Source organism: Triplophysa dalaica, chromosome 20 (assembly GCF_015846415.1).
Source record: "Triplophysa dalaica isolate WHDGS20190420 chromosome 20, ASM1584641v1, whole genome shotgun sequence".
NCBI classification, from domain to species: Eukaryota; Metazoa; Chordata; class Actinopteri; order Cypriniformes; family Nemacheilidae; genus Triplophysa; species Triplophysa dalaica.
The window spans coordinates 6,181,557-6,207,480 of NC_079561.1; the positions used below are offsets into that span (position 1 = coordinate 6,181,557).

The window sequence follows — 25,924 nt, forward strand, 5'->3', positions numbered from 1 at the left end:
GAACTAGTTGTTTTTGAATCTTGCTTGAGGAATTGCTACTGTTTGAATTATAAGCAATGATTTTGTTTCGTTGAAATATTGTTTTTTTGCGATACAGGTTTATTGCTGACATCAACTTTAAAATATTTTTAAGCAGTACAATAAAAAAAACATTATTCTTGACAAATAATTATTCTTGACTGTTTTTTTTTAAAATACAATGTGAAATGCAATGCATTTTAACATCATCCTTCTTATATTTCAGCAGTACACTGCATTTACCCCGGCGTGTGAGTTTATCACCTACCGGCCCGAGAGGTGTCTGCTGTGCTGGAGTCAGGCATGAAGACGGACTCAGAGAAGATTAATTGCACCATGGAGGTGCGAAGAAAAACAAAGAACAATCTATCTGTGTCTGGGAAATCGGACAGCCCCACAGAGAGGCGAGTGAGCTCATTGGCACGGCGATCTATCACAGGGTGCTCATTACACACAAGGTCAGGGTGCTCCCTCTTTCCATGGCCCCAGAAAACATCATGATGCTGCATGTGGTTACACCTGAAAACCTTTCGGACAACCGCAGGGCAACATCATAAAATTATGGATTAAGAAAATATTTGAACTGTGATGCTGTACATAGCATTTAGACACATTCAGATAACCTTAGAAGTAGAGGTCCACAATCTTTCTATGCTGAAGGAATGAGAATTAACAGCTTTTAATAGGATTACATTTTTATTGAAGGTGCACTCAGCCTAAAGTTGTTCCAAATCTGTATACATTTCTTTGTTCTGATGAACACAAAATAATTTTGACTACCATTGTATTTTTCTTACTATGGTAGTCAATGAAGGCCAAGAACTGTTGGAACTGGTGACAGCTTTTTTGTGTGTGAACTGTCCCTTTAATAAAAAAGTTTAACACTAAAAAAGGAAAGGCCTTATTGAGAGATATGATTAAAATGATGTTAATTGGTATAATACTGGTACATGATACTGGGATTGACAATATTTAAAACTGCTTTACTTAAGTAGCCAAAAATATTGCCATTACCGTGATATTTTACAAAAGCTAATCATACACTTCTAACACGCATAAGATGGTAACGTTTATAATGTACATTTGAGAGATTGTAGGTGGCCCAAAGAAGCTTAAGTTATTACCAACACTATCACAAAGCAAATATTTCAGTCTCTGGACACCTGCCAGAGGGGATAAGTGTGAAATGGAGATTTCATATATCTCAGAGGATAACAATGTAATCCAGCAAAGAGACAGAACCTCTGAAAAAAAGATGATGACTAGAATGGAGAGGGGAGGGGTGAAGAGAGGGAGAGAGAGAGAGAGGGTGTGGAATGCACAGGGCTGGCCAAATGTGAATCCAGTCCCGTAGAGCAGATGAGGGAATAGAGAACTGTTATGACAGGAATGCAAGAGTGGGATATCATTAAACAGTAAGGGAGCAGTCCTGCCGTCCACACAGAGACTTACACAACAGCTGCCTAATAATACTCACTGATGCACGCTGGCCTCAATAGAGAACACCGTGCCACCACATCCGAGAGAAACACAGGCAGAGAGCAGAAATCATTACTGTTTCTGTCTCCTCTTGGATCAGGAAGGTCTTTCAAGTTTTCACATCACATAGAAATGACTTTTCACTTCAGATTTCCAAAAGGACACTAGAAGTAATGGCAGTGTGCAATATTTTTGAGAACATAACTTTCGAATGTATTTTTGCAAATTAAAACAATAAAACCCGGTGACGTCTAGGCCTACTGTGCAACGTATAATGACTAAACGCTTACCAAAACCCTAACTTTAACTGTACCACAGTTGGGTAAGACATGGACAAGTCCAACCATTGTGTTGTTTAAACTCACGGTTGGGTCAAATATGGAATTTTCTATGCTAATTTAAACCAACTGTTGGAATTTATTAAACGTAAAAACATATTTTAGATTTTTGTCCATTATTAGAGATTGACAGGCAAGCACTGGGTAGAAAAAGTATCAATGCGAACCACTAAGCTATATAGTTGCCGACAATGTACATATAATTTTATAAAATATACATGTTTATACAGGTCATAACTATGAGTACCGTGTTAAGCAAATAGAGACCAGCTTTAATGTTCAAAGTGATGTCAAATTAAAGCAATACACAACTGCAATGTAAGTTTTACATTAAGTGCGAGCTTCTAAATAATCCTGACTTCTTATTAAATGTATTTGTTTTTCTTGGGTGTATGCAAGCATAGTTTGAAACTGTATATGCAAAAACCGACAACATTTAAACATCTCTTTGATCTGGCGAATTACTCGGTTGAGTATGAAAATGTTTTGAGTGTTAAGAAATGCTTTAAGACATCTCTTAACTTTGCGGTTTATGGGTTGAGTTAAAGATTAAGACATGTACAATATGAGAATTGTTTCGTGTTTTTCCATTTATTGTTGCTTGTGGACTTTCTCTTGGAATTCACTGCGAGTCCATTTCTGAGAACGACTCGTGCTTATAAAATGGACATCATTATAGCTCTGGAGCCATGTACTGTAAGCTTAACACTGATGTTATTGTGACTACAATTTTTATGAACACTCTTATAAACCTGCTGCATTTATAAGGATGATTTCATTCAACCCAATGACAAAAGAAAAGACTTGAAACATGTTTTTTGTCAGCATGAACATTTACTTTTTCCATGTCATATAACAAAAAGTGTGATATTAACTAGAAATCAAGTTTCCATGTGTTGCAACTTAGTTTTATTTTAATTCCACAAAATTTTCAAAAAAATTACAAAATACTCAAATGGGGGAGAACACAGGACTCACAATTTGCCTTAATTATCTCTACTTTTTGTTTACACTGTGTCATCCCATGGCGACTACTAATATATACAATAAGCTTCAAGATACCAGTATATATAAATCTTAGCAGTCAGAATGAACATTCTGCTATTGCCGCTTTGAAACAAGAAGCTAAACCATTGACAACACTCAACATCAAAGGTTTAAGACACAAAAGAGGGACGAAAGAAGAAAATGTTTAAAACAAAGAAAAATGCCGTATACACATAGACATAAAAAAAGACGACAGTCCAATTACAAAAAGTGATGATCAGTTTGGGGAAAATACTGTTAAAATATCTTTAGGGTTCAAGGATGCAGAATGGCTTTTTTAAAACCACAAGGACAAAAATAAAAATGATACTGTGAGCTTTCGCTTTACTTTGAACTGTATGCTCAAAAAGGCCCAAATTCCAGCAACAATATTACTGGAATAAAATGATTTTTTAAAACCGAAATAGAAATTATTGTGATGAATCTTAAAAACAAAACAAAAACAAATACTGCATGTAACAGTCAATGAGTGCTATCTATCAGCCTCAACATGATGGAGAGAAACTAAGGAGGCCTCATGCATCATGGGTAATGCAGTCTCAGCAAGGCAGAGAGAGAGAAGCTCAGATAGTTGTCTTCACTACTGTGAACACATGCACACAGACTCGAATCCAAGCTCTACATTTCTCGGTCACCATGTTCCCCCAGGCTTCACAGTGAGAATGGCTTGATGAATTTGTACAGTAGAGATCTGGAAAATGATTGTGTGAGCAGCTTGCAAGAGGAGTTTAGGAACACAAAGTGGATGAGGGGGCATTGCTATCTTTACCAGCACCCTTAAACAACAGTTCAATGTGTAAAGCTAAACATGAAACAGAAAAAAAAGCATCAAGATGTCATGTTGTTACTTAAAACAGTACAATCGGTTTTGCAATGTGTAATACTACAACCGTGGGAGTAGCTGGATTATGAACTTCATTTATACAACCGTTGCATTTCGCTTTGGTACACAAAAATCAAAATAAAACGACGCTTAAAATGCACTTGCTCATATAAAAAAGCCAATTAGAGTTTAAAAACATAAATGTCTTTGAGGTTATTCAGTGCAATACTCTTTTTCCAAATGGTGAAAGCTACACAACTCTCCCCCTTCTCTGCTTCAAGTGTTTTGAGTCTTCTGCGTTCAGCCATTAAAGGAAAAACACGGTCATGAATGTTTGAGTTGCAGACTGACAATATACAAAAACCAAATCAGACAAAACAAAAAACAGGCTTCATTTGAGCATTGACCTTCAGAGGCGTCCGGTACCATTCTCCCAGCATCCCCGGCTTAATGGACTGAACCATCTGACATGGTTACCTGCTCTACTAGTGCCACCTCCTTCCCCTCTGAAACAAGGGATGACACTTCAGGAATTATTATATCGGAGGTCTACCAACTTGGTTAGGAATCCACACCTAATAATAATTATAATAATAATAGTAATAATTATATGTATATATATATTTATATACTATTTACAGACTCGAAAAAACGCCATGCTGCAGCTTCTCTTAACATTATGAAAACTTCCTACAATGTATTAAAATAAACGTTGAATTTAAGATAGCACTTTTCAGATATAATGGCCCAGCTGTTCTGTTCCTTTTTTCCCCGTTTAGCACAGTGACAAAGTATCTGGTTTTCTAGCACCTACAGAAACATCAGGGAAGATACTCAGAGTATGTTCATGCAGGAAAGTCACGATCGGTCCTGTGGACGCTGTCACTACTTGAACGATATACAACCCCCCGCCCCCCGTCGCAAAAACAGTCAATGTCCTAACAAAAAAGGTCCGTAATAGTGAAGAAAGCTGACAACAGAAAAAGGTTCCTCGGACAATCCTTGTCGCTTCGTCAAACTTAAAATGTTCCAAGGACATGCGAGTTCCTGTGTGTGACTGTTCTTCTATGACCTCCTGTGTCCTGCTGAACTCTGGGAGTCTTCGGCTGATCACAGCTGTTTGTCGCTCTCTTTCTTCAACCGACTGAAACAGGAAAGAAAATAGCTTTTCATGAATATTTTCTAATTGGTGATTATGTCATAGCACGATCTTTCATTGTGGACACAAGCAATGGCGAAGACTTCACATCATGCAATAAAGACTGACCTGTAATAGTCCTCCTGTCCTGGTAGAGGTCCCCCGTGCATGTGATGATGACCGTGGAGCCATTGTTGCTCCATGGCCAATCTCTGTAACTCTGCAGACTGCGCGTGCATGGCCTGCAGCTGGTGTGCTGCTGACATCTGTGGTGGTAGCCCTCCTTGCAGCTCTCTGGGGTATGGAGCACCTATCAAACACAACACAAAGTTTGGTCTGTTATTGGCTGAACAAAGCGCTAGCAAGATTGACGTGTCATAAATGAACATGACGCCGTCTTACCGAACACAGGGTGCCGTAGCATCTCGTGTTCATGTGGATTCTGTCCGAGCAGGGCGTTGGGGATGGCTCCAGGCGGGTACGGGAACCTGGCGAGGTGCGGTCCAGCTGCCAGCTGGTCTAAGGGATGTGGCCCAGACCCTGGAGGACATACAAGGCATTCACCACCACCTACTCCGTGTCAGCAGCGTTTTGTAATGGTTCACAGTCAATATTATATTAAAACACAGATACTTATTATTAAGAGCATTGACGTTAAAATGGACATTAAGCTTCACGCATTACTTTTTAAACAGTAATAATCAGCATACAACATAGTACAGAGTGAACGTTTCCTCACCTTGGTGCAGCGGGTCCTGTTGGTGCAGATGTAGGTGTGAATGGATGTGCGAGTGCTGATGGTGGTGCGGCGTCACATTGTACATCTGCAGCCGCTGTATGTGGTCGTTAGCCACAGAAGCCATTCTTTCAACGTGTAGCCGCTCGGCCAGCCTATCAGGGTAGGCCATCTCCGGCCGTAACTGTGGCCCGGACAAAGCCAGACGCTCCCTCTCCAGAGGGTTCAGACCCGGGTGGAAGGAGGCGAACGGGTGAGGGCCAGCCATGTGAGGGATACCAATAGGCCCGTGCCGGGCAAAGTGCTCCATCGGGTTGGCGGAAGGATGTAGGCCGTCCATTTCTGGAGGTTTGACCTCGAAGCCTGGCTTCATTCTTTCCATCCTCATCTCCCTCTCGCGGATTTCCCTCTCACGCATCTCGCGTTCGCGCATGCCCGGATCGTTATACAGGCCTGGCATGTGGTAGGCAAGTAGGGGGTCTGAGGGATTGAGTGAAACGAAGAAGGGATGGTTGCGGTTGGTGGGGGACATGACGTGGGGGCGGGCGTATTCCCGTAGCGTGTGCAGAGCGGGTGTGTCAGGGCCGATGTACGGGGGCACAGTGGCGATGGTGGTCGGAGGTGGATCGAAGGATGTCCGCATGTGAGCCGATCCTGCCATCTGAGGATCTCCCATGCGACCCTCATGGGAAGAACTGGACGCTTTCTGCATAGACAAAGAGGATGTTTAGAATAATGCCAAAACAGAATTATGGTCAAAATAACAAAACCAAAACTTACAGCAGATCTCTCTGCTTCCTTTTCTCGCTCCCGCTCCCTCTCTCTTTCCTTCTCCCGTTCTTTTTCCTTTTCCTCTCGTGCTTTCTGCTCAGCCTCCCTCTTGGCTTTCTCCAATGCCTCCTCTCTTTTCTTTGCCAGTTTCGATGAGGCAAGAGGTGTGAAGTAGAAGTCTGTTCTGGCACATGTGTTGTATCCTCTGTCCAGATGCTTATTGAATCTGTAAACAAGATGGACGAGAGATTGTTACTACAACTCTACAGCATTTTGACAATAATTGTAACCAGGGGCGCCATAAGGGGACCTTTTAGGACGATTTTAAGGTCCCACCTACTTTTGGGGGCCCATGCGGGGATCATGCTGATTGGACCCGGAGACTAGGGGGGAAAACAGCACCTAGCAGTGCCCCTGAACTTAACATGTCAAAGTCATTTGGCATTTTTTATGTAACCCTGCCCAACTTGTGCAGAAATCCTCCCACAGGCTGTTCAAAAGATAATGCAATTACTTTGTACCAAATAAATAACCTCTGGCATATGCTCTTGTTTATTCTACGGTAAAGCCACTCGATCAGTCTTTTTATTCGCCAGTGCCATAATGAGCTGCTCCCTTTGTGCATTAGTGAGCTTATTGCTATTCACTGCAAGCTAGTGTGAGACAATGACGAGCTTGGTTTTTGATGGAGGCTTTCGCCGCTATGATGCAGTCATTAATCTAGGCCCTGTTCTGTACGTTTGATGACTGCAGAGAGCCAGAGATGAAGCTGAGATTACTTTGTATGCTAAGCAAACTCAGTAGTCTCCTTGGCGTCAACAGATTGCTTAAGAAACAGTGCAGACGAGGATAACGTACCGTGCTGACTGGCTGGCGTGACTGGGAGTGTTGACGATGGTGGGCGGAGGTGAAGGACTCCTCTGAGGAGGTGGAGGACTTTCCGGTTCCTCCGTCTCATCTAGAGGCTCCTCTTTAATTTGTACAGGTGGCACAGTGGAGGGTCCCGGGCAGGGCGTGCTGACCGAAGCAGGCAGAGGCATGGATATGGAGGACGGTGGTGGCTGTTGCAGCGTAGACATAGAGCTCGCCACAGAAGAGGGAACGGTGGAGGGCGATAAGACGGGTGAGCTGCCTGGCATGAAGGGGTGGGGAGGGAAAGGAGATTGAGAAGGCGTTGAGTGAGACGAGGAGGAAGGAAGAGGAGGAGCAGGAGGGGGAACCTGACTTGCCGTTGCTGGCAGGTTTTGGGATTGGGTGAGCACTGGAGGTTGCACTGGCGGTGGCTGGAGTTGCTGGTTTTGTGACATGAGTTGAAGCGGAGGTGGATGGGCGGAGGGAGGGTGGTGAGTGGATAGAGAGCTGAGGGGCTTTAAGGCTGGCGGTGGGGGCAGGTTGGAAGGCATTTGTGGGAACGGAGGGTGGTTTGAATGTTTGTGTGATTGAGGGTTTGGCATCTGTGGAATAGGGGTGGTTGGCGGTGGTTTGATGTGGGGCATCGGCAATGGCGCAGGTGGTAATGGCTGCTCTCTGGGAGGCGGGTTGCCACTCTGTGAGGAGGTCTGAGATTGGGATGGGGGTGTGTGAGGTCGTTGTTGCGTCAAGGGGGAGGCCTGCGTCTGACCAGAAAGGGGTGAAGGGGGAACCTGAGACTGTCCCATTGGGAATGGCTGAGGGGGTAAAGCGTGAGGGTGAGGCATGTGCAATGGCCCTACCTGCAGAGGGTGCCCCATGGGCAGCATGGGGCCGTGTAGTGGAGGCTGCAGGGACTGAGGGCCGGAATGAGAGGGAGGTGGGGGCTGAGGCATGCCTTGCAGAGGGGAATGGGGCGAGGGTAGCCGCTGCACCCCTGACTGGATGAGGGCGAGTGGACCTGCTGGAGGTATCTGCTGAGGTGGCATGGAGGAGGTGGGGGGGATTGAGGGGGATGGCTGTGAAGGGCCGCCTGAGGTGGGGGGTGTGGATGCTGAAGCTGATGAAGGTGGGGCAGGGGGTAGAGCTCCTGTTTGACACTGGATGACCGGAGGATGTTGGCCCTGGAGGATCTGCTGCTGTGCAGACGAGTCCGAGTCGCTTTCGTTATCACGTGGGCTGGGAATGCTAGGGGAGGAGCTACGGTTGTCCTGGTCAATATCCTTAGGATCACTGCTGCCATCGTCATTCACACTGCGACCATCAGAGCTCTCCCCCTCGCCTTCTCCTTCACACTCGGAGGGCGAATTTGGCCGACTCAGCTCCTGTGGAAAATGAGAGAAGGTCAATAAACTTGGAGGCACCCTTAATAACAATGTTTAATATTTAAGATTTCCTGTAAAGGTCGTCACAAACCATACAGAAATGCTGCGCCGCCTCTTTAATTACTAAACATATAGTTTCAAGTGACACGCCACTTTGTGTCTTTAACATGTAAACACTTTGATTCCCATAACCGTATACACAACCCACAGATGCGACGTGTCGCATCTACCTGCTGATCACATAGCTTTGCACAACTGTACGCACACTAACTAAATTACATTATATTTGTCACATCTTGTCATTAATCGGCTACACATACTGACTAGACTAAGAGATGATAAACTTTTAATTTCTAAAATGTGGACCGCATTCATTGTTTCAAACTATTTTTAATATCTATTTTTTTTTTCAAAAACATATATCAGAATTGTTAAGGTAGCACAAAATGTAAAACAAAATCTTTCCAAGATGTTATTTAGCAATACGATTTAGGTTTTAAGATTTCAAAATTTTTTAACACAATCCTCTGCTCACCTGCGTCTTAGATTTCTTTGCGCTCGCCCTCTCCGACTCCTCTGTGTCAGATGCTCCTTTCTCTCTCTGACGTTTGGCACTCTTCATAGGCGATGGCGCCTCTTCCTTTATCTTCTATTAGGAAAAAATGTCAAATATAAGTTTGATTTGATGCTCTAGTCTGCGCACGTGTGCGGTGAGGGCTTTTGTAATGAATCATACCTTGCTGGGTTTCTTCATGGAGTCGGTCTTGCTGTCTGTGCTGGAGGTGCTGGCTGCACTAGGTGAGGTACGCCCGCTGGAGCGCAGGTCCTCATTGGTCGGTGAGGTTCTGCCATCCGGGCTTGCGGTTTGCTTCTTGCGGCCACTTCGTAGCGTTGACATCTGAATCAAACGAGATAACATCTGATGTAAAAAATGGCTAACGGTGCAAAACTAACTAAATCTGACTACAAAAAACAAATAAAGGTTAAAAATGTCAGTGGTTTGGACTTACTGAGCCGCGGTTCCGTCGAGTCCTCATGCTATGCTTTCCACTGAGTCCATCTTCTTCCTCTTTGACGGGTTTAAACATAAACGGCGGCGGGTCTACAGGCTTCTCGATGGGGGGCAGTTCTCCGTACTTCTTAAAATGAATTCGGCAGTCCGTGCACAGGAGGATGTTCTCACGACCCCCGTGGTGCCAGTCCTTGGAGGCTGTAAACACAATTTAGGTTCGGCTGAGTTCAACTTATTGAGCGCTACAGTAACACAGAAGCACGTGAACTAGGACTAGCATGGATCCTTGAGTCGCATTTCATGGACACAATAAGCTCACAAAACAGCAGATGTTAGTTTGATATGAATGCCAACTGCTTCCAACAGATCAGAGGATTTAATGAAGCAAAAAACAAACGGGTAACTCTGTCAGACTGGATCAAATTAGAAATGACATGCTCTGGTGTCCATCTGCTAGAAGAGGGACAGGATGAACAGGAGCGCGCTCTCACACTGTGAGGTGATAATTCTATAGACTCTATGCACGCAGGGTGATGATGTACGTCCGGTAAAATCTCAACAGGCTGAGCCACTTCCACTCTCATAGGGCGGAGGTAATTTGTCATCAAGTGATTAGGATACGTTTACAAAAAAAGTGTACATTTCAGCAAACTGACGGCTGAGCATTTTTGAGTGTCTCTGTGATCAAGCCTCAAGTAAGTGCAAAATCATACTTGCTTTTTTAATCATATTTGTGAATGTAGCTTGAAACGGATAGACTGAAGACTTTCCTCCTCTTTGGTTGTTGATGTAGTGTTTGAATAATTTGACTTACATTGTTGACGGTAGGCCTATGTGCAGGCATCTTGAGTGAAACCACTATTGTTCCCTATGAACGCCACTTGAGCTGGATGTAAACGTGGAAGCGACCGTGCATAGAGTCTATTAAACTATATAATATAAGTTTTCTTTTTAAAGGAAAAGACTTGCAAGTTTTCACCTTGCTTCTGATATTATTGAAAAAGGTTAATATCTGAAGCACCGAAGAAAACAAATTTTATGATCTGAACAAGCCCTAAGGGTGCATGCCCTCCATTTTATACGTTTGTATTTGTTGTATTTGTAACTTATTCTGGCTGGTAGTCTAGGGACACCCCTTAATAGTTGTCTAATCTGACGCTTTAAATCTCTGAGCTGCCTTCAATTCCTAAATTATTTTTCTTATAGCTTCAGACAATAAGTAATCATTATTACAGCTATATTCTTATAAAAGCTTTAGGATGGATTTCCAAAACTTATTTTCATTGGATTGAAAAGCAGGCAAAAAAACACTCACTGGTAGTGAAACAGTGCCGGCAAGCGTAGCCCTTCAGTTCCTGCTCGCTGTCCTCGCTGTCAAAGTCATCTTCACTGGCTGAACTCAAATCCACTGGATAAGAAAAACACACTGGTTATTAATTCCATTTCATATCTAAAGCCTGTAAGACAACTATATCAGTAAGACATAACAGAAGCCTACTGCACTTATTAATACATTATCAGTAGTGCTTTGAGAAGACAAGTACAGTACACATAATTAGGTTGATCCCTCCTCTGTTCTGTCTCTTATCGCATATGAGATTTCAGCTGTTTACTTTGAAGAATCACAGAGGGGGATATGTGCTCTGGAAAGCCATATTAGTCCGGGGAGTTTCAGGGATGTCATGTTTAGCCATAAGAGAGTCTGTTCACTATCTTTGGGAGAAACGGGCAGATTGCACTTACGGAACTCGCTGGAAGGCGGACGGGAGGGAGTGTTGACGGGGGTGGAGGCGGTTCGGGTCTTGATCCGACGGAAGACAGGCTGTCTGCGGTGCCTGCGGTGCGCTCTGCAGCTCGCAGCCTCTGGGGTTTTCTTCCAATAATAGTAAAAGGTGATCAACTCCCCCTGTGAGATAGGAAACATGAGAACATCTTTTAAGACAAGTCCAACAGTCTTCGGGTAACAGAAGTATAAAGACGTTTGGTGTTTTATCTGATTTAATGATACAATTCGTTGAACTATGGTACATGACAAAATGTTGTTTTGATAGGCGTACTACATAAATAAGACTTCAAATGTCAAACTGATAAGGGCAGCTACACTGAACATTTTTCAGTAGCCGGCTGATGAAACTGGTTTAGTTTTGATGACAGATAGAGTTCGAGCGGGGAGGTAGATGACTCTGCGTGGGAGCGCACAGACCCGACAAAGACTCCATGCCGGGTTTACCAGCACGCCAGCTTGTTGTGCTGCGGCTGTGTCTGTCCAAGGATTAGGCGGAGAAGCTCTCTGAATGCTGGGATATTAGGATCAGTACATTTGTGGCTGCCTGGGTGGCAGACGCTTGAATGGAAACAAAAGGACATGTCAGGGAGAGCTTTGGCGCTACAAATAGGGAGTGAAATGGCTCCAAGCCCCTGCGCTAGAAGAGTCAATTGAACTTGAATCAAACATTCAGATGGCGCGCTTGCCAGGGAGTAAGGCATATAAATCCCGAGCACAAAAGCCAGCCAGGAAATCAATACCCTACTAAAACATTAACACATGCAATCACGGATCAGAAGACACTTTGCTGAGGCAGCCTGTGCAAATTAACTGTCGCTTTCCGGCCACGCTCAAAATAATACAAATGCCTTAAAACTGTTGTCTGGTGGGGAAGCAATTATAGAGCGGTTCCTCTTGTTTTTTTGATATGCATTTCATGGCGTTGCATTGGAGAGGTCTGCGTGTCAATGCCAGAGCTTTTAACATGCCTTAATGTTTTAATGGTGCCGGGATTGAGTGAACAGGACAGTCACGGGGTTTGTCAGGGTCTGTTACACTTGGGCAAATGGGGCTTGGGTGTCTTTAATGCGTATTGATTGCTTTCTCTCTTTGCTTCGGCTGTTTTTCTTGACATCAATTGGTCATTAAAACATTGCTGTACCCAGCACATTAACAGTTTTACGGCAAACACTAGACACTATTTGTGGCAGGGACACATGTACTTATCAGACTACTCAGACATTTTTTTGGCTTGAGAGAATTTTACACCAGATAGCATACATTCGTTTTAAATGCATGTATATATGACAATATATGAAATATTTGGGCTTGAAAGAAAAGCTAATCAAGCTGGTCTGCTAAGCTACCACGTCTGACATGGATAAACGCAGGAGATAGGTCTGGCACTTACAGCCTCTTAAAGGCTTTGCCTGCCACTTATTCACCAGCCATCAAGGTACAGCATCACTTTGCTTTGGAAGGCAAACAAACCTTAATGTTTTAATTTTTAAATCCACTGTATAGCTATAAAATATCTTTGGGATTCCAATGTATGCTCATTTAACTATTGGAGAGAAAATAAAGTGAAAGCAGACATAGCACGCATTGCCAAATAAGCACACTTGGGCTGTGGTTAAAGGAGATGGACAGAATTTACTAAATGCTTCCAGATGCATCGGAGTTGAATTTACCGATCAGCGGCACAACAAGCAGCTTCCACTTTAAGCGGCCCAATGGACGCACGTACAAAGAATATCAATTATCGCAATTACATCAATTACTTGTGGGTGGTAAAAACGCTTGCCAAATGAGGAACACAAGGCTGACAAATCACATACGTTCAACTTTAAGTTTCCCAGCCACGTCTGTTTCTTGGCATGCTTTAAAAGCAGCATGTCATCGAATCTTATTTGAAAACACGAATGAGTAAATAACTTGCAATTACTATTTAGAATAATAGCAAGCTCTGCTCCTGTGGGTTATTTACGTGATATGATGAGGGGACTGAGGCGGCCAAGGCGCAGGTGCAGGCCAAGGATGGCAGGCGTCCTGATGTGAAATTTAATTGAAATGTGCAGATCAAAACTATTCAGCAGGACAGCAGGCTGGCTTTCTTTACAGCCTAATGACTGTTCGCCGTATCCCACCCACCCCTCCCATCCTCATAGCTGCCCCGATGCTTTTTATTTTCCCTCTCTCTATTTGATGTGAGCTTTGAGCATGAAACCTCAACTTAATCCTACTGGAGATAAAAAGAAAAGGTCATTTTAGCCCTCTATTTTGCTGGAGCACTTCACAGTTCTTGAACATTCTGGAGGAAAGGCTGGCAAAAAATTTATTCATGCTCTGCATAATAACGCGGGAAAGGAATTGCAGTGGTCATTCAAAAGTAATTTAGTCCACATGCTATCAAGACAGGTGTCAGGTTTGGGTGGAGCCGACATCCATGGGCTGTCCATAATGCGGTGATGTTTAATGCAATCTGCCGGTGCAGTATGTAGAGGAGTAGGAAACGAGGATCAAAAGAGTGATGAAATGTTTTGAGAGGATCATCCGTGATGATGACAAATTTTCCTCGGGCGATAACTGGGCGAGGGAGAGCTATAGAAAAATCCCCTTTCAGGCACGGGGAGAGGAGATGGTGGAGGAAATATGATTTGATTAGAAGCGTGGAGGGGCTGCGCTAAGTTTTTCATCCCTCACCCGTTCCAGCGCTGCCCATTCTTTTTGACGAGACGAGAATGGTTTGTACGCAGCAGATAAAAAAAAGCAATATGTTTCAAGGTGCTGCACGGAAACGCAGGACAGGCACGGAAGATGCTATTAGTCTTTTATATAGGGAGATGTCCTACTGTGAAGCAAAATAAAAGGTGACATGTGGGGGAGGAAATGTGTCCCATGAGTTCCTGTTTTCTGAGCAGGTCTGTGAAGCTGGATGCACATAGCGAGTCAAATGCTAAGACTGACAGGATGAATAACAAAACCGGGGTTTGTGTGTCAAGGTGGATTTGCTGTAAGCAAAACAACGATTTTGCTCAAAACCTTTCAGGCTTTAAAATGTCAGATTTTCAAATTGTATTTTGTAGTATACTAAACTGAGAAGTCTTTTATTTCCTGTTCCCTTTTGTGCTATAAAATGGAAGACATTCTTCTAATAAAAAAATGAAAGGCAATTTAGAAAACAAACACACATTTATGTTGGAAGCTAGGCTGTGCTTCCACCATTTTATGTGATAAACGCTCCCACTTAGATTTTTGTACCACATAAAAATACTCTTAACTAAAACAAATACATTTTTACAAATATCTTGTCCCCCTAGAGCCATGATAAATGCGTGAAGCTCCGCACGTGTTTGGAATTTCCTCCATTAGCCCTGAATCTCTAAGCAGAAATGAAGAGCCTGTGCCAGGAAGCAAGAGATACCAACAACGTAAGCTTGGAATTATAAGACGTTTCAGTTTGCTTCCATCTGCAGTTTATTTCTGGAGAGTGGATTATCTGACAAGGAAGGGGCTTACCTCCTATCGTGGCACAGTAAAATGCATCTCCACGCCTTGAGAACCCGTCAACCCAAAGTAATGTGGGCGTGTATGTACATGGCTGTATAATTTCCAACAGATTTGGCTTCGTTTTATTGCAATAAGGATGAAACTACGGTGGACCAACAGGGAGAAAGTCTTATCTGGACTTTCTAGTCGTGTGTCTCTGTGTAGGACGGGTGCAAGGCCTAAACTCCTGTATTTATACACTCATCCACACTCAGGCCTGGACTTGAACAGATGGTTTCTGTTTTTCCTGGCAGATTTGTGACGAAGCCACAAAAGGCCCCTGCTTTGACAGCGAGCCAAACGGTTAAGGCTGTAGCTGGCAAACATAGGGGAAGGATAGCGGCAGAGAATGCAAGGGAGGGCAGCGAGGGGGAGAGACCGAGACAGAAAATGGAAGACAGAAATGGACGAATCAACCCTGCCTGAAGAAATCTCAAGAGAGTTTGCTTGGTTTTTAACATAAGAATATTTGGTCAGTACATGCAAACATGCAATGTGCAGCTGTAAACATTAATTAGAGGAGTTGGCTGGTGTGCTTTCATGGGAGCAACGGTTCCTGTGTACATGCATGGTGGAAGGAACCATTTTAACTTTTCGGTGACCTATCACATTACAGTCACAACTTTTATAAGGACTGTTAAATACCTATCATACTACACGCATATGCAACAGGACTAGAAATGAGAAATAAAACCATTACAAAGTACGAGATTGGAGTGATTTCATTCAATACCTCTCTATAATTTAAACTATCTTTATGATGAGTTTTAAACCAACTTATCGAGAGTTAAACTAAATGCTGTATTATGTAGTCTAAAAAACATTTAAAATCGCATTGAAAGGAGACGTCTGTTACCGTAACCTTGCCCCAAAGTCAACAAAGCCAAGTACCAAGCTGCAAAACCTGCCACCATTCAACACAATTGGCCAACCTTGTGGTTAAATCAGGCAAAGCTGGAGAGAAATATGTGCACTACACTGGCCTTGGCTGACGGAGCGGAGTGTAAAAGGATGCTAAATAGACAGCAGATCCCTGCTGCGCCGCCGCTTTCTTTTGCACGCAGGTCAACAAGGCACAAGCAGAGGAATCAGCAGTTGTGTTTCCCTGCTGTAAGCGCTTTTAGCCGTTGGAGGCGAACGAATGCCGCAGCGAGGCTTTTTGATGGGGTCGATCTCTTTAATCCGAAAGATCAAGTTGTACAGCTACAGCTTTGTTCAGACAGCCAGACCCAAAATACAGAGAACACAACGCATGGGCTACACATACACACGCACAACGTTAATATATTATCGTTTGGTTATTTGCACAGCCTATTGAACGGGAGTCTAAACCGTAAAAAAAAGGCTAGGAATGGGCAACATTTCCGATGTTTCCATAAACAACATCATTTACCAAAACAAGCAGACTATTTTATCAAGCTTGGACAGCTGCAAGAAAGTGAGCACGCCGCCAGTTTTGGCCATTTTAATTAGCGCCCGGCCCTGAATACATCTGATCACGCTAGCGCTTCTCTAGGGCACTGGCTGCGGGGCTAATGTCTTTGCAATGAATTCAATTTGACATTTATACAGATCGCACCAGGGCAAACATCTGCCACACGGTCGGCCGAGAACATTTCTATCATCTTGGCCATCTTAGCTTGAAAATTACAGGGCCTGAGGGCTAGGACTGCCTCCTCACACAATTGGATCTTCACCTCCCCGCAACACCGGCGATACAGCTGGATTACGGCGCGGCTGCTTTATGGTAACGGCTGTTTTTCCAACGTAACGGAAAATTTCCTCTGTAAATCTCTCCCTGCAGTACAGGTTTCTCTTTAAACATTTTATTTTCATCTCTGTTGCGTTCTTCCTGCAGGTGCAACTTAACAATCAAGCTTTGGAGCGAGACCAGCAAGTCTGCCACCTCCTGAAACCGGGGGTCTACCTGGCACTAAAAGACAGAGGCAAATTTCCAAATGGTTAAAGCCACAGACCGCAGCCGAATATTGTTAACACGTTCAAATACACCAGCATCTGCCCAATGCACCTTTTTAATATGAAAGGCATCTGCAAGCACTCACAAAATGATATTTTTTTTAAACTACATTGCACTTTGAAATACGTCAATCTAATTTCATTTTTTAAGGACTTCTAAACAATGTAATTGTATGAAACTTCAAAAAATTATAAACATTTTTTTTTGTCGATTTTGGTAATAAGCAGGATAGTCAGTTGTCATTATCAGAAACTCTTCATGATGATACAAGACCAGATCTACATATCAGGGGTATGATAAGGTTTTTCTAGGTCAAATGTGATTATCTGCAAGTACAAACCAAAACACATCACCGCTAAACAAGATTTCACTACTTTTACAGTCATCTGGAGAGAATCCTTCCACAACAACACACGGAGAGAACTATAAAGCCATAAAAAGGTAAACACTGTTATCTGCCATCTGTACACTCGTCGCACCGGATTTGTTTGGGAACTTGCACTGAATGATTCCATGACGCTGTCTTACAAGTGGAGGAAATGGTGGCAGTGAAAAGAGCACAGACAGTAAGACGACACACCCACTTCCCCGGCTTCCTCTTTTATTTGCCTTCATATAAAGCATTCCAGAGAGCTAGTCAGGCCTGGTGTGTTTGCACAGCAGTGGGTTCTTAGCCTTAGCACTGGCTCTTTATGAGAAACTCTGCTAATAAGAGCTGAGGGGAAAAAATAGGGAGAGGCAAAAAGCTGCACTGTATCACACTCCACAGCTCTGGCCATGAGCCGGAGAGTTTAAAGAACAACACGGTAACTTAACTCGCCTGACATATCAAAGAGAGCACGACCCTGGATAAAATGCACAGGAAAGAGTTTAGGGTTTCGAGTTGAAATGAAAACGGAATGAAATATCAAAATCTCTTTATTCTGCCAGTTACAAAATGTAGCACTCCAAACAAGAAAGAGTGCAGAAGGATCGTAGAGAAAATAAATCAAGCTTTCCTTAGGGCATTGACTTGAACGGAGAGCCGGCTTCCAGCACAAAAGAGACTTTAATGTTGGGCAAAGTGGGGCCTTTTAGTTACACGAGAACTCTCGCTTTTCATAGTGTATATTAAAATAACCCATCAATCATGTCCTTCAGCAAAACTGCCGTGCATTCGTCTTTCTGTCCAATATTTAGGGGGCAGCCTGTAAACTTACATGAATGAATGCATAATTACTAATCTAAACAGGGAAAATGGTTACTTTTGAGTTGGGCTTGGTTATAAATAAACACACATTATTCTAAAATATCTGCCTAACCGGATATTCAGGATACCAAAATACATTTTAGGATGATACAGAAAAATTAGGAAAATAATTTATTGAAATAATAGAACAACTGTTATTCCTTAAATATAGCCTACAATAAAACAGGACCTTTCAAATGTGCAAAAACATATGCGTACAGGATTATCTACAGTTACTAAAGAATAAAAGGAGGACTCTGAACAAATAAAACCAACATGTAACATTTGAAGACTAAAGGGAAATGCTCCACTTGTCAAACAGGTATTTGGGTGTGTACACACTACATAGTTAATGATTATTTGTCCTGAATTACTCTTTGTTGTTTCACGTACAGGGTCATACAGTACTTATAATTAAAATGTGGTTATTTCAAAGTTGAAGTTGCTGGTAGGCAGAATATCTGCCGTTCAGCATGAGCGGTCAAACAAAACTATTTAGTGCTGCTGTAAATTAAGGCTGACAGATTTTACCACAGCTTCTTTATTTTCTTTATTGACTAATCACTGAGTGTGGTCAATACAGCATAACACACACACTTCATAACCGACCATTTAACCGGAGCTTGTGTTTGAGTTTATCTGACAGAGCACAGAGGACAGCAAAGCTAACATCTGACCTTTGACAAAACATTGTTTAAAACAATGAATGATATGCAAGACATGACACAAGCATGTTAAAGAAAAACATTAAAATAACAGATTTGTTGTTAAGAGGTTTGCTTAATTTTCAGCTTTTGTTACAGTGTGAAGAAGTATTAAAAGCAGTCCACTAGCTCTTTTAAAGTATTAGGCAATAAAAAAACATTACACAATTATAAGTACTACATAGGTGAAAAACAAAATATGTCAAAAACAAAAAGCAATAAATACAATAATATGGTAATTGAATAGAGAATTCTTATACACCAGAAGACTTTTGAAATCTGGATAGATTTTTTTTAACTAAACATCATATACTTGCAGACTTTATGAAAGTTTCAGATAGTAACCCACTGATCAAATTTGTAGACTGGCACAGACTTTCTGCAACAAGTACAGACTGCAAATCTGGGCAAAATCTGAGCAAAAGTCTTGTGAAAGTGAAAATAAATCTCAGATATTTTTTAAGGCTATAATAGAGAAATTGTCCTCTAAATTCCTATTAAGCTTATACTTGTGCTTAGGTGTGTGCAAGATGGCTATTAGCTCTTATACTCAAGTTCTCCTAACTCACAAAAAAGTACAATTAAAATTATATTTTAAAATGCAAAAAATAATGTCAAATACAAGGTAAGCATATAAATATAAATGTGCTCAGTACATGTGAAAAATTAAGCAAAAAACACACATCACTTTTCAATTTACAAAAAAAAATTCATTTGCATTAAAAATAGGTTAACAAAAATTCAGATTTAATTTAAAGCTTAAAATAGGATCAGTTATATAAGTTTCTTTTCTAAAACACTACTGTTATATTATTTGTTTTTCCAATAACAAAGTTTGTTATTCTTGTGCCTAAGCATTTAGTAATCAGGTGTGTAGCTGTATTCCAAAATCTGCATAATGTTATATAAACAGTCATGGCTCTGTTTTGACTAAACACATCATGTCTCATGGCCCCAATCCAAACACCTAACATGCTTAGTTAAATCTAATATTCATGCACTCAAGTCCACATGTGAGCTATGGCTTTTAAACCCTTCTATATCTTCCCCATTTTCAAAGCAATAAAATGCAACTTCAACCTCAATACAGACAAGTCAAATAGAATAACCTTTCAAGTGCCCCAGGAAAAAAAATACTTTAAAGAGCAAAAAATGACTTACCGTCTCTTTATTAGGGAGCAATTCTTTCCGAATCCGGAAAAAGTTCTTTCCGTACTGCCTTAAACCCTTTATGAACCGTTTCTGTCGGAAAACAAGAAACAACATTTTTTTAACAAACATTACACTGTGACAATCTGTATGCATGAAAGACTACAGTACACGTAAAATACAACCACAAGAAACCAATGTTTTGATTTTAATCTGAAAATCTCTGCTCGGGTTGGTTATACTCCAAAGTAAAAGCACAGCTTTTTACGCAGACAAAATGACAGGAAATGACAACAAAAGCAAAAATAGAAGCCAAGATTAAACGCAATGGCAGCACGTCTGATATTTTAGTGAAAGTTTCACAACATGCATACGAGGGTTGTACAACAATCAAGTTCAAAGCTAAAACTTCAGTAAGTTAGAAAGAATCACAACAATCGCACTCTTGCACTTCACACAACTGCCTCATTCCTGTGCAAAGTACGAGAATTACAAAACCCGTTGGTTACATACAGTAATGCAAACAAACAACTTAAGCTGACATTCTTCACATAAATCAAGTTTATCAATCTGTAAATGATTGCTTTTTTCTAACAACAAACATGCACAATTATCAAACAAACCCTTCACCAATTAAAACCATGAGAAAATAACTTTCACAACCCGAAGCAAAGAGTTAACTCCCGAAATAAAATGTGTTTACACAGACCGCTGTAATACAAAGGAGTCTGTGTAGCACGACTGCTTTTCTCTTCCTTTAAGAGCCACAGACTGTGAGCAATAAAAAGCGGAGGCAGAAACATTCATAACCAGCGAAGCAGACAAGCAGCAGATTTACTTTCTTGTTCCAGCGCGAGCCCCGCTCCACAGTAATCTCACTCAACGCTCCTCAACAGCAAACTGTTTTAAAACCCAGCGAAAGCCCACGGCACACGATCAAAACCTCTACGTCCACTCGTAGGTTGTACAAAAAAACGAGGCGCAAATCCACAAAGTCTCCAAAGGTACGTCGTGTTTTTACGAGCAAGAGATAGCTTGTCACTCTCTGCTCCTCCACTACAAAGGGGAAGGCTTTACATGTGATCTTTCTGCTAGAGAGCCTCTGGTCTGCGGTCGGCTAGAAAACCTGGAGTGGAGTTAAGCGCTGCATGGCAGAACGTGCATCTGTATGTGTGCGCGAGTGTACCACACACGAGCCTGTGCTTCTCATTAGTTCAACATCAATTCCCCTCCCACCTAGGGGCTTTTACAAGGGAACTGCACCATGAATACATTTAATGAAACCGTAAACTGCAAACGTCCACACCAGGGAGACAGCGAGCTGAGGAAAGCAGGGGCGATCTTTGTGGAGGATGGTTAAATGACACGAGACGTCTTGAAAACCAGGCATGGAGTTTCTCCAGCCGTTTAAGCAAACTTCTCGGATTGATACTGTATGCAACGGTTATGTAACCGGGAACTGTTTACACATGGCATTTAAAAGAACAATCTGTGGTGAGGCAGGCAGCGATTATTACTCATTTCTTCTTACAAAATCTGTGCCTCAAAGCGCTCCTAAAACTTGTAATGAGATGTTTGAGCATAATAAAAACCCGAGTTGAGCAAATGGAGACTAGATGATCACTTCCATGAGGCCTTTGTAAAAGAAAACATCAGATGGGTCAAGATGCCGGAATATAACTAGAAGGCATTGGAAAAACCTACCACAGATGGCACGTTTCATCTGCTTTGATAAAGAGGCGGATGATTAACCAGTAGGTGGTGCAATGTGCAAAACGAGTGTAAGATAGTCTTAAAATAGACATGTGGCCACACTACTAGTTTTGAATTAGACGCATCTCACTTTCTAAATATAACAAATATTTTACTTAATGTTTTTTTATTGTTTTATCTTCTGCAGTTCATAAAAAGACAAAATGGACCTTGTACAAAATCTGAAAACAGTCATAAAAGCATGTATGTTTCCACCAAAGAGAACATGGCAGTGCGGGTCAAGGGTGACAACAGCCGCCAGTCAACAAGACCACATAGAACAAACTTCCTCTTACACAGATTATGTGTTAATGAATCTTCAGCCCAATGACCACAGATCTAAGGTCCACACCCGATCTTTTTTTTAACACATTAACTTGCGTCGGGATCATAGCCTGCCTTAATTATCTGAGGTCTGCAAACCCAACGGCAGGACAAAAATCAATTACACCTGCCAGAGCGGCCTGATTATGTCACCCTAATTATGTTTCCACCACTGTAATATTTACAGTGCACTGCGGGCAGGCGCTACGTGCGCGGCCGTCTGGTTCGTGCTCGCTCCGCTCCGCATGCCGGCTCCACTTTAAGGCTCCATTTCAGCTGCCTGGGCTCACTGCTTTCTGAGCGCGACTAATAAATCATCCACCAATCTGCTCCCTGAATTGCTCTGCCTCTGCTACGATTGCTCCGGTCCTCCGTTGCTAGGCAACAGGGCAGACGAGGGAGGGACGGAAGGGGGAGGATAGCGAGGGGCGAGTGGAGGAGGGGTGAGAGGGGGAGGCGAGCGCTACCAAGTCACCAGCCGCCCGCTCTACCGAAACAACAGGCTTCTTCTCTGTCAAAAATTGTTCCAGTGAGCTGGTTTTGCTCTCTCTTTCTTCCTCTCGACAGTACGCCATTGTAATAGCGAGAGGGGAGAAGGGAATAAAGCTGAAAAGGCTATTGTTACATGCACACTTCCTGCTTAAATCATAATTGTTAAAAGCTGTAAAACTGGTTAAGATCATTGAAGCATGTACAAACAGATGGTGTCAGGCCACTCCACACAAAACACACTAAGCGTGTCCAACACAAACGCACACACAGGCATTCAGAGAACTGGCAGACTTCAAATACCAAGAATGCCTAACATTTAGATCTATGGTACAAACACATGGGGGTCTTATGAAATCAGTGTGCTTGGCCTTTTGCCGTGGCCGATCCGCTATGAGCAAAATGGAGGGGAGTATAAAATTACAGTCAGTGATATATTCACAAATATGATTTGACATGAAGGCAACGATTGTGACACTCTCGCACACACAGCAACCACAAAACGAGATGAGAGCCAGCCCACATCCTGTCCATTTAAGCCTTACATAACATCAAAACCACAACAGAAAAAATAAAAACTAGCAAAAGGCCAGACATAATAATAGTCATATTAATGTGAGCACATTCTCAAAAATCGTTCTAAATCAGGCCATCGCTGCCACTTAAACATTTGCTTAGTGCTTTAAGCTATAAATACGCATCGATTCCACAAAACCACAGCTTTTCTCGTGCTCCGAGTAAAACCAAAGGTGACAGGAAATCTCCAACACACCCTTCCTGCCTGCTCGACTCACACAACTATAAAGCAGTCTTGTTAATCTAGGCACCGATGACTTAACTTCGCACACAATAACCCTGAAATAGTCCAGCGATAGAGAACATAAGCAAGTTATTTTCATCGTGGGCAGCCGGTTGCGCCGTCCGCAGGAAAGAGTCTGGATCTATACTAGGGGGGCTGTTATACATTCTTCTCAGCCCCCACCGCACTTTATTTCAATGCACTTGGATAAACAATAAAGAGAAGGGAGGTTTTTGGTTGGAGATAACATGCAGGCTTCTTTGCTCGCCACTGGGGGGCCGCAGTCTTGCCTGGGCGCCCAGCTATCATGAGCATCACGCCGTCATTCGTCAACCTGTGACGGCCAGAGATAATACGCATGAGGGCCGTAGAGCAGATAGCAACCTTTACTGTGGTCATATTTCAGACACAGAGAAATACAACACTCATTGCGCTCTCTTTCTCTCTGGCTATGTCTCACAACCTAGTGAGTTAGCTGTCTTAACAGCATTTTTGGACAGTTTAAGCTTGTTCGAAGACAGCCTTTCATAGTTAAAAGTATTCTCTATCAAAAAATGAGAACTGCATGACTCAGTCATCTTTTAAGATTAAAGCGTGACACTACGCATATATAGGGATAGTTCACCCAAAAATTTTAATTTGTTCATCGCTGTTCCAAACCTGTATGAATTATGCTGAACACAAAGGAAGATATTTGGAAGAATGTCAGCGATATTCTGTTCTGGGGGCACCATTGACTACCACAGTAGGAAAAATAACAATGGTTGCAGAAAAGAACTGTTCGCTTTACTCCATTATTCATTATATCGTCATTTGTGTTCATTAGAACACAAAAAGTACAATAATTTTCTCTTCTAAGGTGTTCAATGGTGCCCCAGAACTGAAAAATTGCTAATATTCTTCCAAATATCGTTCTTTGTGTTCAACAGAACCAAGACATTTGTACAGGTTTGGAACAACTTGAAGGCAACTTTTGCATTTTTGGAACTATCCCTTAAATTTTACAGCATTAACAGTGTTATGCAAAAGAAATCAAAGACTGCGCTCTAAAACGGGTGAAGAAATAGAATGGCTCGCTCTTTCTGCGGCTCAAACAGCCGCAGGCTACTTGAGGAAAGAGGCACTGAAGAGTGGTGAGCAGCCGAGGGAGACGGGTGACAAGTGACCCTGAAATGAGGATGATTCTGTCATTTCTGTGACAGTCGCTGTCACTTTTATTCACATTTCAAAAAGGAGCGCTGGAAAAAGTGCAGGAATAATGAGGCGGCGGACCTGAGGGCCGAGCGAGCGGTCGGAGAAAAGAAAGAGGGAAAGTGAGAGATGATAAATAAATGAGGAGCAGCGGGGCCGGTGTGGGCATCCAAGGTCAGGGGTACATTTACACCTGTCCCTCAAGGCTTCAGGGCTGTGAAAGCACAACTTGAAATCAGATCGGGGAGAGTGGTGTCCTTGATGGTGCTGCGGTGGCCTGGCTGGGTTACAGACGGGGAGGAGGGGGCACCTAAAGACTACTTCCTTTGGGGTGCATGCGCATCACATAGACAAATACAAACAGCGTTGTAACAGAACCCTGTTCTTATGCTACACTCTTCAATTTGTGTTTCTCCGCATGTTACAAAACAACAGTGCACTCAGTTAAACTCGCCATTGCGAATCAATACTAAATCATACGGATCTTTAACCGTTTGCTGATACCATTATGTCAAACTATTTTCACAATTCTACCGATAGACAGTCTGTAAACAAATGTATATATACAACATATACATATAAACAGAAACATGAGAATTCATTTATTTAAAATAAGGGGATCTACATACCACAGCCTAGTAAATATTTGGGTATCTCCAAGTTTTGGAATATTTATGAGTTTTGCAATGTGCTTTTAAAAGTCATAATGCAGGTTGAGAAACATAGTTCATTTAAGGACACCGGGCGTGGACTGTGAAAACATGTTATAATATCTTATGCGAGTAAATGTTTGCCCAGGGCTTTAAAACTGGACTTCAAGGCTTTACGTCAATTCCTTTGAAGATTCAAGGTAAGTGAACAAGTTGCTTTTCAGCCAGTTATCGACACTGTAAATCTTTCAACTATTGTTTGCAACACACAGCTTTCTGCCTCCCAGATGAAATTCAATTCCTAAGGCTAACCAAGACTTTGTTTTCCCGTCCTTTGCTTGTTCGTTCTTTCTCTCCCTCAAAGAGAAGATTTATCCCAGAGGCCATAAACAGGATGCAGCTGCCCTGTTCTTCTGGACGAGCTGGCACTCTAGTGCTTTTTCACTGGACATTCAAGAACCAGAAACGCGAGGGATTATAGCCTCTTACTTCACAAAGACAAAGTTAACTCCTTCACTCACCACTTCATCTTCAGACCAGCACTTCTCGATGAGCTTTGGCACTGGTTTCTTCACAAGACGCTGCAGGGCTTTTCCGGCATCGTAGTTGCTCTCGTGAAGCTGTGCAAAACATGAGGGAAGTTTTTTTATCAAAACCAGTCATGAAATTCAGCATCAAAGAATTTATAAAAAATAAAATGATTTACAAAAAAAGGAATCGCTGATTTACATAACCCACCCAAACAGACTC

The 25,924-nt window shown here is 42.4% G+C and overlaps 1 protein-coding gene across 7 annotated transcripts in view; it reads right to left on the minus strand.

The window, feature by feature from the left end:
• Positions 1-2,727: 2,727 nt before the first annotated feature.
• The window catches only part of rerea (arginine-glutamic acid dipeptide (RE) repeats a), a 131,904-nt gene continuing 108,707 nt past the window's right edge, over positions 2,728-25,924 (minus strand). For 5 of the 7 annotated variants that reach the window (XM_056732856.1, XM_056732855.1, XM_056732852.1 and 2 more), the window contains 13 exons: positions 25,696-25,794; positions 19,982-20,062; positions 11,340-11,502; positions 10,912-11,004; positions 9,595-9,794; positions 9,321-9,482; positions 9,120-9,233; positions 7,209-8,584; positions 6,360-6,576; positions 5,583-6,285; positions 5,246-5,413; positions 4,973-5,153; positions 2,728-4,849 (listed from right to left, as the gene is read on the minus strand). In XM_056732856.1, the coding sequence (XP_056588834.1) occupies positions 4,816-4,849; positions 4,973-5,153; positions 5,246-5,413; positions 5,583-6,285; positions 6,360-6,576; positions 7,209-8,584; positions 9,120-9,233; positions 9,321-9,482; positions 9,595-9,794; positions 10,912-11,004; positions 11,340-11,502; positions 19,982-20,062; positions 25,696-25,794 (3,591 nt within the window). In that variant the 3' untranslated portion in view covers positions 2,728-4,815. The remainder of the gene's footprint in view (positions 4,850-4,972; positions 5,154-5,245; positions 5,414-5,582; positions 6,286-6,359; positions 6,577-7,208; positions 8,585-9,119; positions 9,234-9,320; positions 9,483-9,594; positions 9,795-10,911; positions 11,005-11,339; positions 11,503-19,981; positions 20,063-25,695; positions 25,795-25,924) is intronic. The other 2 variants (XM_056732853.1, XM_056732858.1) reach the window with 1 other exon arrangement.